Source organism: Epinephelus lanceolatus, chromosome 7, assembly GCF_041903045.1.
Source record: "Epinephelus lanceolatus isolate andai-2023 chromosome 7, ASM4190304v1, whole genome shotgun sequence".
Classification (NCBI taxonomy): domain Eukaryota; kingdom Metazoa; phylum Chordata; class Actinopteri; order Perciformes; family Serranidae; genus Epinephelus; species Epinephelus lanceolatus.
In genome coordinates, this window is record NC_135740.1 from 18,651,009 (window position 1) to 18,669,738 (window position 18,730).

The following is an 18,730-nucleotide window of genomic DNA, read 5'->3' on the forward strand; positions in this document are numbered from 1 at the left end:
CACTTTGGGCCCCTGTGCCCATTAAGCCCTTTTAGTAGTCCATCATCCATGAATGTAGTGGAGTAAAAAGTAAAATATTTGACTCCAAAATGTATTCAGATAAAAGTATAGAGCTTTTCTTTGCCACCTGGCAACCATTTTTAATTTTTGTGGCAAAAATGGACGCTGGAGAATTGTAATGAAACGTTCATTAGGTACTTTTTTTAATTTTTATTTATTATTTTATTTTATTTATTTTTTCTGCCCTCTTGTCTATTGGATGTCCTTTGGCTGGTCTGACTTTCTCTGCTTGTTCCTGAGTTTGTCTTTTTGTCCTGTTGGTTTGTATGTTGATGCTTTGGGCATCTTTATTGATATATCATTATAATACCTTGTTTTAAAAATAAGTATAGAGCTCCTATAAGTCAAAATTGTACTTAAGTGTAGTACAACAAATTATAGTAGTCTCCCATGTGAGGAAATTGCATCATTTTTCATACAGAAAATAAACTTTTAGTATTTTAAGTGTTAAGAGTTTGAATAAATAAAAAGTACAGACTGGAATTAATTGTTCACTTAAAATAACGTTTTTGTGAGACTCGTGTCAGACAAAAGGCAGCTGTTAACACCTGTGATCAGTGGTGCAGCTCTGACTTTGAAGCCCTGCTTTGTGGCTCCCGTCATGCTGAGTAAACCGCTGACCCCGCGAGCTCCGTCCGTCCCCGCGTCACGTGCTCAAACGACACCCTGCAGAGACGTGATTTCATGCATCCACCCATTTTCTTTCCACTCCATCGACCGGACTATTCTCGCGATGAAACAGGAGGTATGTTTACTGCTGGGAAACAGTGTTAATTAACATGGCCCAAAACCTGAAGTCATTGCAGGCCTGCAGACTCAGCAAAGTCCGCTCACTGTAACTACTTACTGTCCCTCTCTCAGAGTTCATCAATTAGCCTCCTACCACAGATTACATTGACTTAATGAACCGTTACTTTAACTAGAATATTACTTCCCCTTTTCCCAAATTAATGAGGCCGCTAATTGTCCTAATTTGCGTATGAAACCCCGGCATTTCGATTTCTCTCTTTGCTCAGGAGAGCCACCTCCGTAGCTCCGGGTGTGTGGGGATAATTACAGAGTAGACTGCTCCCAACATCAAGAGGCGCACTGTTCCTGGTGCACGATTGCGTGGAAAAAATGGAAACGCTGTATTGTTGCAAAATTAAGGAGTCTTTAATTAAAACACTGGAGAGGCACGAGGCAAAACGGTGGCTTACTGTATAGAGTAAGAGTAAGTAAGATGGTGAGGGAAAACTGTTATTAAATTCGTGTCAACCTGTTTATATATTACTACACATTTAAACATGATAAAATGAATCTAAAAAAGTATAGTAAGGGTTGGTTTATTGTGCACATAAGGAACAAACACAATAAAATTAAAATATATTTGTCAAGGCTGTAGCCAGGGAGTCAACACTGGGGGGACCAAATCTGCCGGGGGGTTCCCCCACCCCAGAAAAAACAAACTAAAAAATAAAAAATTGTATTTTGAGCATGTACAGCTATAAAGTATACCATACAAATACGCAATAAATTAAAGCTACAACTGTCTACATAAATGACATGTGCAGCACAATATGAAACGAAACAGAGATAGCACCATTGTTGGTTGCTGGTGAATGCATGGCAATTTTAAAAGCCATATAGAGGCATTATGTTTTTGGGTTGTCCGTCCCATTCTCGTCAATGCATCATCTCAAGAACGCTTTGATGGAATTCTTCAATTTTGGCAAAAACGTCCACTTGTACCCAACGATGAACTGATTAAATTTTGGTGGTCGTAGGTTAAAGGTCAATGTCACTGTAACTCTGTCTGTCTCATTCGTTTGAACATGATATCTCAAGAACGCCTTGAGGAAAATTCTTCAAATTTTGGCAAAAACGTTCACTTGCACTCAACAATGAACTGATTAGATTTTGGTGGTCAAAGGTCACTGTGACCTCGCATCTGTCTCATTCTCGTGAATGCAATATCTCCAGAGAACCTTAAAGAAATTTTTTTCAAATTTGGCACAAACGTCCACTTGGACTGAAGAATAGATTAGAATTTGGTGGTCAAAGGTCAAGGTCACTGTGATGTTGTCCGTCTCATTCTTTTGAACACTATATCTCAAGAGCGCCTTGATGGAATTCTTAAAATTTTGGCAAAAACATCCACTTGCACTCAACGATAAACTAATTAGAATTTGGTAGTTAAAGGTCACTGTGACCTTGCATCTGACTCCTTCTTGTGAATGCAATATCTCCAGGACACCTTAAGAGAATTTCTTTAAATTTGACTCAAACGTCCACTTGAACTGAAGAATAGACTAGAATTTGGTGGTCAAAGATCAAAGGTCAAAAGTCAAGTTCAGTGTGACCTTACCAAAAACGTGTTTTTGGCCATAACTCAAGAATTGTCAAGAATTTTGACAAAACCGCATATAATTCGGAAGTGATGAGTTTTTACACCCAAAAGGTTAAAAGGTCAACTTCACTGTGATGTCATAATGTTCTGCTTAAAACACTTTTCTGGACGTTACACAACGTCATATCTCAGGAACTGAGGGGAAAACATTTGGTCAGACACTGAATCGATGACACTAATCTTGAAACTATGCTGATTGTATAGATCTTTGTGTGGCCGGGGGAAGATGGGTGTGAAGCATCCATGTTTTCACAGACATGGATATAAACTGTAAGAGAAACTTGACTGGTGCACAGAGGCATACAACCGCAGGGCAGTATTTCTAGTATCAACATATTGTGGGGGACATTTTGAGCAGATCTGAATACAGGAGGTGATGTGTCCCAGACAAATCTATATTAGAATTGCATCAAGGCAGGTGGTCCTGCTTGAATTGACTGTGTCCTTGGAAGACTGGATGGGAGAGGCGTTTGGGAGGATGAGGAGCTCGCCGGTGAATGCCAAAGTAATTGCTGGAAGACCCTATGCTACCCCATCGAGGTTGGCTGCTGAGGATTGCCAGCCAGTCCCTCTACAGGGCCCTCATGTTGCTGGGGATCAGAGGACTGCACAGCAAGAGAGCCATCAGGGACATCACTGATGCTGCTGAGAGGGCATCAAGATGGCTGTGGATCAAAAGGAGATATCCGTGGACCACAGTAGCTACCTAGAAACGGGCTGGAGTCTGATCAACACTAGCTGGGTCACCTGGGCGTGGGTGGATGATGCTGAAAGACCTGAAACGCCTGATGACCCCTGGTTACATCACTGCTTACTGTTAATTTATTGATGAAACTGCATCTGGAAATTGTGTAATCTGACCTTTGGCCATTTTGGTTTTGTGGGTCCGTGACTTCCAAATAATATTGTAGGAAATTGTCCTGGAAATCACTATGGACACCAATTATGAGGGAATTTGAGACTGTGTTAAAGTGGTACACTTCCTATCAATGCATTCAAATTACCTCCTAGAATAATATAAAGAATCAGAAGGTCAGGTGAGCTTTTTTAAGCAGACAAGCGTACAACTCAACATATGAAGACTATATTAATAAATTAAGAATTACACGGGTTTAAATGGAGCAATCCTTTTGAGAGATTGCCATTTTCCCTCTTTAATTAGTACCAAATTATCTTTTTTTTTCTCTGGGAAATGATGACAAAATTAAAAGGCCTGTAAAGTATAAGTGGTATTGTAATTTCTGAAGCCTGTGTGGATTGTATGGACATATTGTTCTTCCTATAGGATATTATAATGTCTTGAACAGGTGGACAAAGAGACAGAGACACGACACATCAAACGAAATCTCTAAAAATTGAATTAATTATAGATCGCTTGGGCATGATTCCCAACTGTTCCCCTGGGATAATTGAGGAGCTTCTAAGGCATCCCCAGTGAAATGAGGACTGCTATAATTTCACTATTAGGCCTGCCTCATTTGCTAGAAATTAGAACAATGAGACAAGGTATTATTATTGGAACTACTCTCAGTCTCTCCATTATCAGCCCACGAGGAACCGACCAATCCCTGCTGCAAAACAGATGCACAGTATTTTACGATGTTCAACTGCAACCAAACAGTGTGACTGGTTGAGAGGCATTAATTTGTACTCACCAGTTATTGCCACCCACAGTGTGTGCTCTAACAACTTTAATCAGAGTTAAATAGTAGCCACGGAGCATGTGTTGACACAAGAGGGTGCTGCTGTGGTTGGCTGGATGGGTTTAGGGTTTAAATAGTTATGGGTCAAGATAAACTGTTGGGACTGTTGCCAGGTTCCATCACCAACGTCATCTGGCAGCTGCAGTCGTGGATGGCGCTCTGGTTGCCAAGCTGGTGACATATTGTGAAACCATTATTAGCTGTAAACTGAGTTGTGAGATTGGTGAGGCATTTTGTGCCAGGTTGGTTTGTTGTTTCGCATCGTGGGATGTTCCATCGGACACTGCAGCCTCTCACTGAAAGTCTCTTCAAGGAGTTTACAAGGAGCACTCCAAGGCAATGAACACACAGGTCCTCACCGGGAACAAATTGATCCCACTTGTTTACATTCTGCTGCAGTCAGCAGTAGTTACAGCCTACCTGTTCCTGTTTATCACGAGACAGAGTCCAGGAGCCAGAAATCCATCTATGTGCCACTCTGAGTGTCTACAGGGTTTCACTCAGCAGTGTGTCCTCTGGTTATCTCCTGCCTCTTGGAACCGGGCCAACACTGTACTTTTTATTTCACTGAATTTGTTTGAGAGCCAATAGTTATAAGTTAAAGTTTCAGATTTAATATATGGTTTTTAAAATATGATGCATTGTCCAGATTTCTCCTTGGTCATTAGCTGAAGGTCCACACAGTTTAATACATTCAGTGTCATATTTGCATTTGGCCATGTCGTTGAGCTAGTTTGCTGTCTCGGTCAAGTAGTTGTCCATTTATCACTCACTCTACAGCAGGAAACGGCACTTCAAAATAAAAGCTCTGTGTTGGAAATTCACTGTACTTAACCCACTTTTGGACACTCAAATGTTTGAAAGTGTGAAGCATTTATTTAATAAAAAAAAAATCTGCTGTTTTTCTGAATTAATTAAATAATTTTTTTCATCAGTTCAGACAAACAATAGCAGATTTTTTTCATGACAACTTTTCTCAGAATTTTGAGATGATAATTTGTAAGTCAGAAAAACTATCAAGTTAATGCACTTCTAAGGTGTTTCTGTACAAATCTGCAATTTTTGCTATTATAAGTGTATACCAAAAGGCCCGAACATACTCGGGCGGAATGTACACGGAGCAGACCACAAGCCCTGTGCGCACAAAGCTCAGATTTTATGACCGCGCGGACTCCGCTCTGCGCACCAGTGACTGCTCGGCATGTATTTTTCACATTGATGTGCAAGAATTGTGGGTAATGTAGTGTGTTTCACGGACATTTTTACAGTAAACTACAACACGAAAGTGCGCATGACTATGGAAGCCTGAATGACTGCGGACATTCCTCGCGGAATCCATTCCGCTTATAGTATGCCCGAGTATGTTCGGGCCTTAAAGGTCTAGTGTTTGGAATTTAGTGGCATCTAGTGGTGACGTTGCAGATTGCAACCAACTGAAACTTCTCCCATGTGCCAAGTGTGTAGGACAGGGGTGTCCAAACTTTTTTGAATGGTGGCCAGATTAGATAATGTGAAAATATCTGAAGGGCCAGATGCGTCTTGCATCTTATTGGTTATTAAAAAAAATCACATACAAATGAGTCAAACACAATGATGTCATCTTTCAGTAAGAAAGTATGCAACTTTCCACCACTCCTGAATGACTTCATATGTCTATGCTATGGCCATGTCTGCTCCCTTGCAGGAAATGTCTTCTGCTAGAATGTTGCAGAGAAAAGTTGCAGTGGTGTGAACTGGACTTTGGAAGAGGACCCGTTCCATATGTATGTATGCTCATTCTAAGGTAACAAAAACAAGATTAATCTTAGTTTTGAGTGATTATAAATGAATGAAAACCTTGTTATGGGTATTATATTTAATTTCTGCCAATATGTCCCCCTAAATCTTACACACTGGAACTGGAAGTTGGCCGACATTTTGCTAATAATATTTTTCAGTACAAGTTTTCAATGCAGACTCAAATTTGTAATGGATTATTTTTGCGTTGTATGGAAATAACTTACGGAAAGTTGCCTTCAACTCGCCAGTTGACAGTCATGCTGTTGCCCCCACCCCCCACCCCCTCGCCTGGTGGGACCCATCAGTCTCTCTCTTGCAGGAGGTCAATAGAAGTTGACCTCAGAAATGTTCCTCACACCTCCTCGGCCTCCGCTGCCACTCCTCCGCTCACGCCCAGCACCAGATGGGAAGTGTAGCCGCATTTTTAAAGCCAGCACGCAGGGTTGCAGGCTGTTGCGCTGGCAGTGGGGCTGAAGGAATGAAATATTCATGTCGCCCAAAAAATGAATGGACACCCCGGGAAGGAGAGCGTGCCGATTTATTCAACTAAGACCAGGCCTCATTAAACTGCTGGCAGCGAGGCAGGTCACGGTGATTTTCTTTACTAGTGTGCGACCCCGACTGTCACACACACATACACAAACACAGAAGAAGAGGAGAGAGGGCCACTGAATGCTAAATTTGTCCAAGTTGCCATCATCACAACATCTCAGATCTCCCACCGGACAGCTGAAGTGGTTCCTCTCATGTAATTGATGACCTAATGAGTGATTAGCTCTTGTGTCAGAGCAGTGAGCGTCAGTGTGAAAGCTGAGTTGTTGCTGCGCACGGCATATGGGAGACGTGGGTGACACTGGTTGTGACAGAGGTGTGTAGCTTGTGTTAGGTGCCAGGGGACACCAGCTGATAGGCACAGGGGCCACGTGACTGATCAAAATTAATTAATCTGACTTGATTTGATCAAGCCTAGGAAATAAAATCCTAATGTTACTACTACTACTACTAATAATAATGATGATAATAATAATAATAATAATAATGATAACAGCCTAATGGAACTTTTTGCATTATGACACAGGCCTATGCATGTTTTGATCCTCACTTCTCGCTAAATGATTCATAAATTGCCCTCAGACAACTTATCAGTTATCATGGCTGTGCTATAGACAGGTGTGTCTCAAGCCTTGCCTTCCACCTGTTCATTTATTATTCTTCTGCAAATAATCTGCAAAAGATTGTCTACCTTTTACTGTTTGTTTGAGAACAAACCTCAACGCTGCCAGATCCCTCAGGGGTCAGACCGAAGTGAAGGAGTCAGTTCCTTTGCTCATGAGAAAGATGCCCAAATTCATTTTCCATGGACTGGGATTGGCTACAGTCTATATGGATGTTGATGATGGTAATGATGGTGATGATTATGTAGTGTAAAATGTTTGTTCTTAACAGCACAACACACTAAATTTAAACAATATCTGATTAACTTTTTAAATAAATAGACCTACTAAGCTTTAAAGGAACAGTGTGTAGGATTTACCGACATGTGAGGATTGTTGATTGCAACCAGCTGAACTTTCTATCATTAGCCAAGCATGAACTCCCAGTTACAGTTGTTGTTATTGGGAGCCAAATTATCCGCAGAGGTCTCTTCCTCTCCAAAACAAATGGACCATGTGATTAAAACTGATAAAAACGCTGAATAAAGCAGTTTCATATTACAAATCAGCACTGATAGGCACGTTGCAGATGGGCTGCTAGCCTAGCACCTGCTTATATGTGCTCGCCTTTTTTCTAAAATAACTTAACATCCAGATGTTCAGGAGGTTTTTACTGGGAGCCAAATCATCTGCAGAGGTCAGTTCCTAACCAAAACAAATGGACTCAGTTAAATTAACTGGTAAAGACGCTGAATAAAGCAGTTTCACATTGAAATTAGTGTTTTTCAATGCTGTTCGGCTTGTCACAGAGGGGCTACTAATTACGGTGGCTGATGTAATGGCTCTATCTAGAGCCAGTATTTGGTTTGTCCATTCTGGGCTACTGTAGAAACAAATGACACATTCTAAGGTAACGGAAACATGACAATTTTTATTTTCAGGTGATTATAAGCTAAGGAAAACAGACTTATTAAGTTATATTCAATTTCTGCCAAGACGCCCCACACACTGGACCTTTAAAATACCCTATAAAAATAATATATAATCTTATAAAAATAGAAATCACAAAATAATTGTGTAAAAAAGTATTTTGGGTGGAGGGAAAGATCAGAAAACTCTATATGTCCAAGCTGCAAGCACAGGTTGTTTAATTTACTAATTAACAGTTTGGGCGTGTTAATTTATTTATTTCTGGAAAACCAAAATAATAAAGCCAGCAGCAGACATGCAGCTCAGACTTTCCTGAACAGCTTCATTAGACATCTTCTCCTAAACTTTTGAAACATATACGCCATGCTCTTGAATGATTAATACCGCGGCTCCCCTCTGTGCGAGCACAATAACAAGGTCGTGATTGAGTTACAAAGCACAATGGGAGAGAAAAAGTCGAGCTTTGTCTAATTGTTCGTTGACAGGGTCAGAGGGGATTGTACGATTGGCTGCTGCCTCCTGAGGCTGCAGGGCTGTCAGGGCTGTTTGAAGAGCTGGGAGTGACACCAAGGTGACTGAGGGGAGGTGGTATAAATTGCTGGCGCGGTGCAAAGCACTCCAGAGACGAGGGCATCAGCCAGAGTCTTATGTGTGACCTTTTCCCTGCCGTGCACGACCACAGGCCATTGCAGTGATGACTGCAAAAGCAGAGCTTTCAAGCTGGCCGGAGTACCCTGAGGACTTCAGCCTGCTGCAGCAGCGCAACCTTGCCCACATCAACTCCAAGACTTGGATTTCATCTAATTCAATCCATGCGTTCTCCAGGAGGGACGCGCACGGAGCTGCAGACTCTGGCCTCGCGCTGGAGAAACTTGTGCCAATGAGTAAACTTCCTGTGTGCCAGACTGCTGCAGACGCCGCAGAGGCAGACTGTGACAGGGCAGCAGAGGGGGGAAAGCCGAGCCACTTTGGCCCGCAGAAACACAGGCGCGTCGCAGCCAACGCCAGAGAGAGGAGAAGGATGCACGGCCTCAATAAGGCGTTTGACGAGCTGAGGAGCGTCATCCCCTCCCTGGAAAACGAGAGAAAGTTGTCCAAGTACGACACCCTCCAAATGGCGCAGATTTACATCACTGAGCTGTCGGAGCTGCTGGCTGGTGTAGTTCACCCGGAGTGCAGGAGTCCCCGTCCAGCTGCTGCGGACAAGTCCTCCAGGCGGAGTCTGATCCACTCTCTGCGGCCAGCGGACACTGCGCAGTCCCCGAACCCGCTGACCGGAGAACAGCGGGACCCCTCCGCCTCCGTCGGCCACCTCATAATATTCGGACCTACATCTGACTTGGGGTCAAATCAATCAGTGACTTCTTCCAACAGCAGTGATGGGGAATCTTCGCACCTCAGTGACATGGAGGAGAGTCAGAGTGGAAGACAGTAACACAAAACCACTGCAGTGTCTGTTAGAGACAGAACCAGGAGAACCAAATATCAGCTTGTAGAAACATTGATCATGTCACATAGTCCTTTATTTTCTCCTGTCATTTGAAATAGTTTAGAAATTGCACTGTCAATGAGAAAAACTTACTGAAACCCTGATTTTTTTTTACTTCCTAAGGCCACAGAGGCCTTTTTAATGCACTTTATGGTCTGAACCATCACTACAGACATTCCCAGTGTCAGTGACATTTGTCTAAATTAAAACAATTATTTTGATATTTATGTAAAGCTATGGGGTATTTTTATGATGATTGTTTTGCTACAATAAAGATATGCTTAAAACACCAGTGTGCATTTTGAGTTGTTTTGTGTATTTCATTTTGTTACATGTCAATATTTATACCATGTGAAGCAGACTGAAGCCTCCATGTTCAAAATGTTTTAGTCATTGCAAAACGGTTATACTGCCGTGTGACAAAACAAACGTACGCTCTTTACAAAGGGAAGTTAGAAGAGCAAACATAAAGCTAACTCCAAATCTGCTGTTCAACAATCAGGGCCGTAATCACCTATTTAACATTGGGAGGGACCATTTTTAATCTACAGCAGGGGTGTCAAAGTCAAACTCATACAGCCCAGTTTGATCTCAGGTGGGCCAGACCACCTTTGTTATGTAAAGAATTTCAAGTACATTCTATAGATGTTCATCCCTTTACAAAACAGATGAACGGCCTGACATGGCTTGACAAAAATAAGTTACGTTTCAACAGAATGACTCAGTTTTTCCACATTTAGTCAGTCTACTTCTCAGTGTCATTACATGTGCATTTATCCACGCATTTCCTGATACAGATTCTTATGAACTGAAGGAGCTGATTGACAGTATTTTGCACAACATTCAATATCTTTAAACATGGTCACAGTATTGATTGATATATTAGAGAGCTGTATTCTGGTCAGAGTGGGAAAGACTCTGAAGCAGACTTTTACATGAAGTATGCATTGTTTAACTTGCTCCTGAAAACTGGCACCTCTTAGTCTCGTCATCTTGTGGGCCGGATTGGACCCTTTGGCGGGCCGGTTCTGGCCCACAGGCCGTATGTTTGACACCCCTGATCTACATCTACTGTGACCCAACCCCCAAGGGGCTTGAAACAGCTAAACAGACCACTTTAAAACATCTTCAAACAATCTTAGATCAGTTCTCAAAGACTTGAGTACTGAGTGCCATTTCAGGGAGCCAGCTGAGGGCCGCAGTGCACACACTATGACTAATTTTTAATGACTTTTTTTATGACATACTAACACTTAACTATCACATCTGACAGTGATAAAGCCTACATAACACTCAAATTACGCTCCAGTTTTTCATCTTTTAATACATTTGAAAGTGACGAAACAGAGACAGCACAGTCTTTGACACTGATTGTATCTTTCCACAGCAGCTTCTGCTGGAGAGCAGCAACACCACAGGCATAAATCACATGCAGAGCTGCAGCACACTGTAATACTAGGACCGGTAGTAGTAATAATGGCAATTTGTTAAGTTTATTTATGATTACAATTACATTTGCTAATGATTACTCCGGACAGCAGAGAGTGGTTGCCTTTTTTTAATGGGGGTATTTTGAGCATATTCAAATATTACCATATATATTACGGTAACTGCCGAGGTAACAAGGAAACATTTTTTTTCCAAAGCTATTTCCATAATGAAACAGTCCACAAGTGTTCCCTCAGCTTATCAGCTCACGGCTATGTCACATTAAAGATACTGCGGCACATATACTGTAGCTTCTTTAAAATTCCAGCAGTAAAGAACAACACTACTCAAATCTAGTTATTGCAAAGATAATCCACAGAATAAAATGCATTCCAGATGCTTTTCTCAGGTTACAGATAAATATACAAACATCTACAAGCCAAAATCTGATGCCAAATGTTTCCAGCTAAAGGGATTTCAAAGATATAAAGAAACTAATTATGCTTTATGACAGTCTATCATGGTTAAAAACTGCTCCTCCTAGTCTGTCTGTTAGCTAATAGGCTACTGAGAAAATGTGGGGCTGCCCACTCCAGAGGGAAGAGGTGGCTGGAACTTTGCCAGGTCCTTAGAAATGATTTCTGCCAGCCTGTGTTTAAAACTGCCAGGGGCCTCTGTGGGGCCAACATGGGTAGAGGAGCTGATGGCCTCCTCCATCTCCTTCATGTCATCCACCGCCTGTGCCTGTGTATTGTACCCTGGCGGGTTGTAGTTATTCGCAGGGGGCTGGCGCTGGTATCGGGGCCTGGGTGGGGTGCTGGGAGCAGACTTGGGCGGGGTGGAGGGGCGAAGATGGGGAACAAACTCAGGTAGGGGTGACGAGAGGGGCTGCAGCTGGGGATTTAGGGGAAAATCAACTATTTTCAAATCTGAATAGATGCACTCTGAGAACCCTGCAGGTTTGAACTCATCAGGTCTGATTATAGGAGGTGTGGCTCTCCTTAGGTTGTAATAAATGCTGTCCTCCATGACAGTATCCAGGTTTACAGCCTCCAGGGAATGACATCTATCAGCCTCATCCTCATCTTCATCTCCCACAGCCTCCCTGCTGTTAGAGAGATGAGTTTGGACAAGAGATAGCCGCTTTACATTTAGCACGGGGGTGTCATTTATAGTAGAGTAGTGGTCGGCAGACTCATCCTCTGTGTCTGCAGAAACATCTGCAGGACTGTAGACATGGTGACCAGAGGGCCAGCTGGTTGTGGTTGGGAGATTAGAGTCACAAAAGGATCTCCTGTGGACACTGGTTGGCTGAGAAGGGGACATCCTCTCCACAGAGCACTGCCTTGATATATTCTGGAAGATCTGGGGACCGTGCCTGGACAGGAAGATGAACACTCCCTCTCCTGACTCACAGCGCCGGCCGGCTTCAATGCTAAATCCACCCTGCAATCACACGCAGCAACACACACCTTAAAGGAATATGCTGACGTTATGGAAAATATTCTCATACTTTCTAGCTGAGAGTTAGATGAGAAGAGCGATATCACCGTCTGAGAAGGGGTATCCATCTTCTCATCTGACTCTCGGCAAGAAAGCCATTAAGCACAGTTTCCAAAATGTCAAACTATTCCTTCAAAGATATGTAAATGATCCCAGCTAAATGCCAGGTCTATCATGACTATGGTGATGCACTTTGAATATATTTTCATCATTTCCAATATGAGGGGAATTCATAAGTACTTTACCTCAACCTGTCCGTATTTGCGTAAGAGCCTGTACGGCCAGCGATAGAATATGTGACCAGTATTGATGGCCAGCAGAGTCACAGCGTCTTTTTCTGTGGAGACCAGATACTCCCCGGACAACTTGCACCTCCTGGATGCCTCTGTGCTCTGGACTGTCACTTGGTACTGGTTTGGAGGAAGGGTCAGATCTAAACATGACAAGACATGACATCATCAGCCACTTTAAACATCATAGCACACTGAGGTTAGTGCAGCATGCAGTAAATACACATGAAAGTACTGGATATTTCACATGACGTCTGCGCAGCAATACATTAGCATAGGGAATAAATATACACTAAGTACATTCTTATACAGAAAAGGGCTGATTTAAAATTGCTTGCATTCTGCTAATCTCTCAGTGTGACTGGGCTGCCGGGATTTTTCAGCAGAAGTGTAATCCATTAGGAAATAAAAAGAAATAAATGTGTGTAAGCCAGAGCTTGCTGACGCTAATGCATTCTGCCGTTCATGTTTGAATAAATTAGTGACTTTAGCTGCTGCTGACACATATTCAAGGTTTCTGCTGATGTCTTGAATTTGTGACTCTGTGACATCTAAACTTCACTACTGCTAGCTTCTTCCTGGTCTGTTTCCTTTATTATAATACATTCTCCAATTCACTCTTAAGACATTATTAAAGGGACAGTTCACCCCCAAAATCAAAAATACATATTTTCCCCCTTACCTTTAGTACTTTTAATCAGTGTAGATTGTTTTGGTGTGAGTTGCAGAGTGTTGGAGATATCGGCTGTAGAGATATCTGCCTTCTCTCCAATATAATGGAACTAGATGGCACTCGGCTTGTGGTGCTCAAAGTGGCAAAAATGCATTTGAAAAACTCAGCAGCAATGTCTCTTTCTAGAAATCATGACCTGGTTACTCAAGATAATCCACAGAGCTTGTTGTGAGTAGTTTCATGTAGGAACTATTTTCTGTCTACCGAACTACACCTGCCAACTGAATCAGTGCTCAGAAGGAACTGTGCATCTACTCATGGACAAGAGACTCCTGCTTGTGACAGCATGAGATGTTATTATTTATGGCTCAGTGATGCTAGGTGAGCTAGCAGTAGATGCACGCTTCCTCCTGAGCAGTGATACAGTTGACCGGTGTGTTGAGTAGAAAGAAAATAGTTCCTACAAGAAACTACTCATAACAAGATCTTTGAGTTATTTAAAGGGAAATTTTGGTTTATTTTAACCCGTCTCCTATCGTCCTAAATTTGGTTCAAGTGACTAGTGACATACAGATAATAGTTAGCATGTTAGCTGTTAGCCTAGATACAGCCGTAGCGTCAGACCTGTTAAAACATAATTGAACGGGCATCCCTTCAAGTGCAACGTTAGTCCACTAAACAAGCTTTTTTTCCACAAAGACCACCTCATATCGTTAGGATAAATGTCAGAGAACATATAGAAAATTACATGTAAACGTGTTGTCTTACCTTACCGGTGTGCTGCCATGTTTGTTTACAATTTAGCTCTGCTTTCCAAAGCGCAGCCGAAATATCGCGAGAACAAGCAACGATCTCATAGTGTGCCTGAACAAGCAGCAACAGCTGGAAGGCAGAACCGGACAGTCGCCTGAACGGAGGAGGAGGAGAGAGAGAGGCGCAACAGGTAACGTTAGAGGACGAGAGAGGAGGAATGGCTGCTGGAAGGCAGCATAGCTCTGGAAATTGGTGGAGTAGCTGTGAATGCTGTGCCCCAGTGCCCACAGAAGAGGAATGCCTCTGTTGCAAGGAATGGGAGCGGTTGCAGCCTTATTTTCTAGGTCTGGATGTGACCGAAGACGAGACACCTCCACCTGAAGTAGTATCCAGCTGGGCTTTATCTAGAGCTGGCGAGATATATTTCGGCTGCGCTTTGGAAAGCAGAGCTAGAGGGATAAACAAACATGGCAGCACACCGGTAAGGTAAGACAACACGTTTACATGCCATTTTCTATATGTTCTCTGACATTTATCCTAACGATATGAGGTGGTCTTTGTGGAAAAAAAGCTTGTTTAGTGGACTAACTTTGCACTTGAAGGGATGCCCGTTCAATTACGTTTTAACAGGTCTGATGCTGCGGTTGTATCTAGGCTAACGGCTAACGGCTAACATGCTAACTATTATCTGTATGTCACTAGTCACTTGAACCAAATTTAGGACGATAGGAGACAGGTTGAAATAAACTGAAATTTACCTTCAAAGTTGTTTAAATGTATTTTTGACCAACCAACTTTGAGCACCACAAGCTGAGTGCCATCTAGTTCCATTGTATTTAAGAGAGGGCAGACATCTCTACATCCGATATCTCCAACACCTGGCAAGTCACACCAAAACAATCTAGATTTATAAATAGCACTACAGCTGTAAGGAAAAATACGTACTTTTGATTTTTGATTTTACACCATCATTCCAGTTTCTTGCAACTTGAGTCAAAGTTTTGATTGCTGATGTGGGAGCATTGCAGCATCACTATAATATAGTTTGACAGGGCATGAAACACCAACAGACAATCTGACAAATAGCTAAGACTAACTTAAACTAAACAAATTTTTTTTGATTGCTCGTTGACTGATCAGCTGTCATCTACAGACTGACGAGCATTACCAGTTTTCCAAGATGAGTAAAGGTCATTATCCGCCATGGTCAAGTCATTTCCTCTCTCGAAAGCCCCTTTGTCTGATTCCCCAGGATCCTTCTGTAAACACAGTGGCATGGTAAACATTACATGGAGTGTACACCATCCTCTTATCACCATTTTATGACTTCAAAGAGGTAAGATGCAAGAAAGGGCATAGCTTGTGCAAGCACAAGAATTAGAGAAGTGAAGAGACAGAAGTTACAGATACTGTATTAACTTCCTCATTGTCCTGTCTGATTGTCAGTAAGGTTTATCCCCACCTTTTCCAAAGTACAACTCCTGATGTAAAAAGAGAAGAAGAAAGTTGCACTGGCCAAGAGGAGAGATGTGTGATACCTGGAAGGCTAGAAGGCAGAGGGCACTCAGCCAGTCCTGGGTTGTTGTGGAGGCCAGAGTGAAGGTGCATTGAGTGGTGTTTAGGTAGAAGGCGGTGCACCCAGAGGGGCAAGACTGCTTTGGAGCAGGGACGACACTGAGGCAGTCACTCAGACGCACAACTTTTCTTTCAGGCGTTTTCGGCCAAGAGACTTTCTTCTGGTCAGTAGCAGCATTGTTGTCAAGTAGACTAGAGATCTCCAACCGCCCGACGCCCATGGAGCTGGGCTTCAAAAGCACCATCCATATTTTCCGCCATGTTTTCTGTTGGAGATAGAAGGAGGGAAAAAGTAGTGACGGTTAATAAATGGGTGGCACCAAGTGGCAACCTCCAGGGCTGAAAAACGAGGTCAGCGTGGAAGTTCCAAAAACTGCAGTTTCTCAAATTGCCACTTGAGGCTGGCGTGTTACAATGTCCAACTTTACAGCAGAAATAAACATGTTTACAACCAGATACAAAAAATTGGTCTCTATAGCTAATTGCAACACCTATGACAACTGTTAGGGTGGTGAATTTTTATATAAATCAACCGTTAACATATTATTAAGGCTTGAAGTTGCACATATTTAAGGACAGGACCGCTTTGAGTGCCAGGCTGTCTATGAGGTGCCGCTACAATCTATGAATCAGATCAACCCCTCACTCCTCCACACCTCCATCCTTTCCTCTAAAATGGTAACCTCTGGCTCCAGAAAACCAAGATGTCAACGGCCAAAATGCCGTGTATGCGAAACCCGAGGCTACAAAATGGGGGTCCACAAACCAGTGGGTGATGTCATGGTCGCTAAGTCAATTATTTTATGAAGTGTATGGGTGGCACAGTTCATGAGTGATTTAGATCTTTTGTTATTATGGTATACTATCAGGAAGTACGGTGTCTGTCTCTGTTGTTACGCAGATGACACACAGCTCTACATTTCTGCTTCGTGTGATGATCTGAGCCCTGCTGACATGGTTGGGTTTCAAACATCAGTGATTAGATGGCTCAAAGTCTTCTACAGCTCTCAGACAACACAGATATAGATAGATGGGTTATTAGGAGTAAGGCCACAGACAAACTCTTGATTACTCTTTACAAAGTGCATTACAACAATACCATCTGTATGTTTACAGAATTTATTTCAAGATGCGTCTCATTGTTTTCAGATGACCTCCAGTGACTGCGTGCTGCATTTAGCTCGTTCACACCCAGACCTGTAAACAGCCTGTTAATTTGAGCATGTACTGTTATATTTAGTACACATTTTGTCTGACTTGATTTTATCTATAGCACCATTTTCTGTTTCAGTAGCTATTTTTTAAATTTTTTATTCTGTTATCACTAACTTAACTTATTTTTATTGTTTTGTGATGTTGTTGTTCTTTTTTTTTTCCTATTCATTTCAAACCTTCAATTAAGCATTGTTTCATCTTTGAAATGACCCCTGTGCAAAGTTTAATTATCAGATTGTTATTTATTTCACTTTTTACGAAAATCAAGTAAATATGTTACTTTGTGCATTAGTCATACTGCTTGAATTTTGCAAAACGTGGCCCTAAGAAAGACTAGCCTTTGCCCACCTGTAGCTTAATTTACAGTTTATGAGAGGGCAGTGCGAACCACACTGAAGGGATTTTCACAAACCACATCATATTGATCCAAAATAGGATGTCGTCTTGTCTGTGAAGATTCTCAGTCATCCAGGTCATGGTAATTGTAAGTGCTATATCGTAGGCAACTGGACTTGCTTGGGTCAACAACAAGTCCAGATGCCTACGATATAGCACTCATGAAAATAGGATGTCACTCACACCTTTGGTCTCCACGTCATCTGAGGACCAGTATTTTAAGATATCTGTGAATCAGTATCACACCTTCAAAGGAAATTTAGCACTCAATTCACCATTTCACATATTACTAATAATAGGAGCAGATACAATCTAACTGACTGAAATAGCAAAATACAAGCCTTGCAAATGGAACCAGCCCCAATTATAAATTCGTATCTAATACGGGTGGACAAATACCAGATTTTCACCATTAATATCAATCTGTATTTACAGCAGGTTATATTGAGATTACCTGATGAGACACCAACACGAGTGGAATAAGGAACAATGCATTTCCTGAAGTTAAAAGCGACTGTGGAAATATGAACACATGGCGATTTGAGACTTATTCCAGATTTAGCCAAACAGAGTTATCTCCACATTGACCCAAACAAAAGAATTACTATATTTTAAGTCCAAGAAAGTGAAAAGATTGCCGACTTGCATGACTTCAGAGTTGCCAAACCCACTGAACACCTTGCAGGGACATTTGAAAAGATCTTCTTTAAGGGCAAAAAGGATGATGCAGTTTCACAAGACCACGTTAAATCTATGCCATCTTGAGTGGAGGGAAATTTAGACTTTCAGTAAATACTAAAAACAATTTGACAAATTTCCACATTTGCATTAGTGTTTGTGTATCTGTATCATTTACCAAGGCTTGATATTTGGAGCAATGTATGTCTTTGCATGCAATGAGTTTATATATGGCATGCTCTACATCAAGACATAAAACTTCTGAGAAATATTTGTATTGTCAGCTGAGCCTTTACGTGTCTCAACTCGGCAGTTCATCAAAGCAAAGTACTGTAACATGTATTTTTGTCCGAGCTGCTCAGTTGCCACAGACTTAAAACAACCACAATGTTCACTGTTTCACAAGTACACCGAATTTCTGTAAAACTTACCTTTCCAAACTTGACCCCTTGAAGGTACAGCTTCCCTTCCTTGAAGATAACATCCATGCTTGTGAGCTCTGTTAATCTTTACTCTAGGTCTCAATGCTCTGTGGTCAACATGTAACAAACCAAGAGGTTATAATTAGGTTTTTCTACGCCACCAGAGCATTTGTTTCCTTTACGTCACCAGTGGCTTTCATTCTCTCGTCAACTTGTGTAAGTCCAGACAAGATATCTCTGATCTGCAACCTGACTGTTGCAAAAGACAGGGCACACAAGATGTGTGTTGCTGT

General features: G+C 41.9%; 2 protein-coding genes across 2 annotated transcripts; one reads left to right on the forward strand and one right to left on the reverse strand.

Annotated features, from left to right (window-relative positions):
* The first annotated feature begins 8,391 nt into the window (after positions 1-8,391).
* On the forward strand, positions 8,392-9,796 carry atoh1b (atonal bHLH transcription factor 1b). The gene has a single exon (XM_033633716.2). The coding sequence runs from the start codon at positions 8,710-8,712 to the stop codon at positions 9,448-9,450; it is 741 nt and encodes a 246-aa protein (XP_033489607.1). The 5' UTR covers positions 8,392-8,709; the 3' UTR covers positions 9,451-9,796.
* A 1,012-nt stretch (positions 9,797-10,808) lies between these two features.
* dok3 (docking protein 3) lies at positions 10,809-18,701 on the reverse strand. Its single transcript, XM_033633771.2, has 5 exons — positions 18,447-18,701; positions 15,690-15,992; positions 15,320-15,410; positions 12,681-12,868; positions 10,809-12,378 (listed from the first exon to the last, which is right to left on the reverse strand). The coding sequence occupies exons 1-5, from the start codon at positions 18,501-18,503 to the stop codon at positions 11,497-11,499; spliced, it is 1,521 nt and encodes a 506-aa protein (XP_033489662.1). The 5' UTR covers positions 18,504-18,701; the 3' UTR covers positions 10,809-11,496.
* Positions 18,702-18,730: the final 29 nt, after the last annotated feature.

Excerpts from the sequence above, each read along its gene's own strand:
- atoh1b (XM_033633716.2), top strand. The coding sequence starts at position 8,710 with ATGACTGCAAAAGCAGAGCTTTCAAGCTGGCCGGAGTACCCTGAGGAC.
- dok3 (XM_033633771.2), bottom strand. The coding sequence starts at position 18,503 with ATGGATGTTATCTTCAAGGAAGGGAAGCTGTACCTTCAAGGGGTCAAG. Across the intron at positions 15,993-18,446 it reads AAGGGGTCAAGTTTGGAAAG|AAAACATGGCGGAAAATATG; the intron begins GTAAGTTTTACA and ends TATCTCCAACAG. Across the intron at positions 12,869-15,319 it reads TTACTCATCTTGGAAAACTG|ATCTGACCCTTCCTCCAAAC; the intron begins GTAATGCTCGTC and ends TGTCATGTTTAG.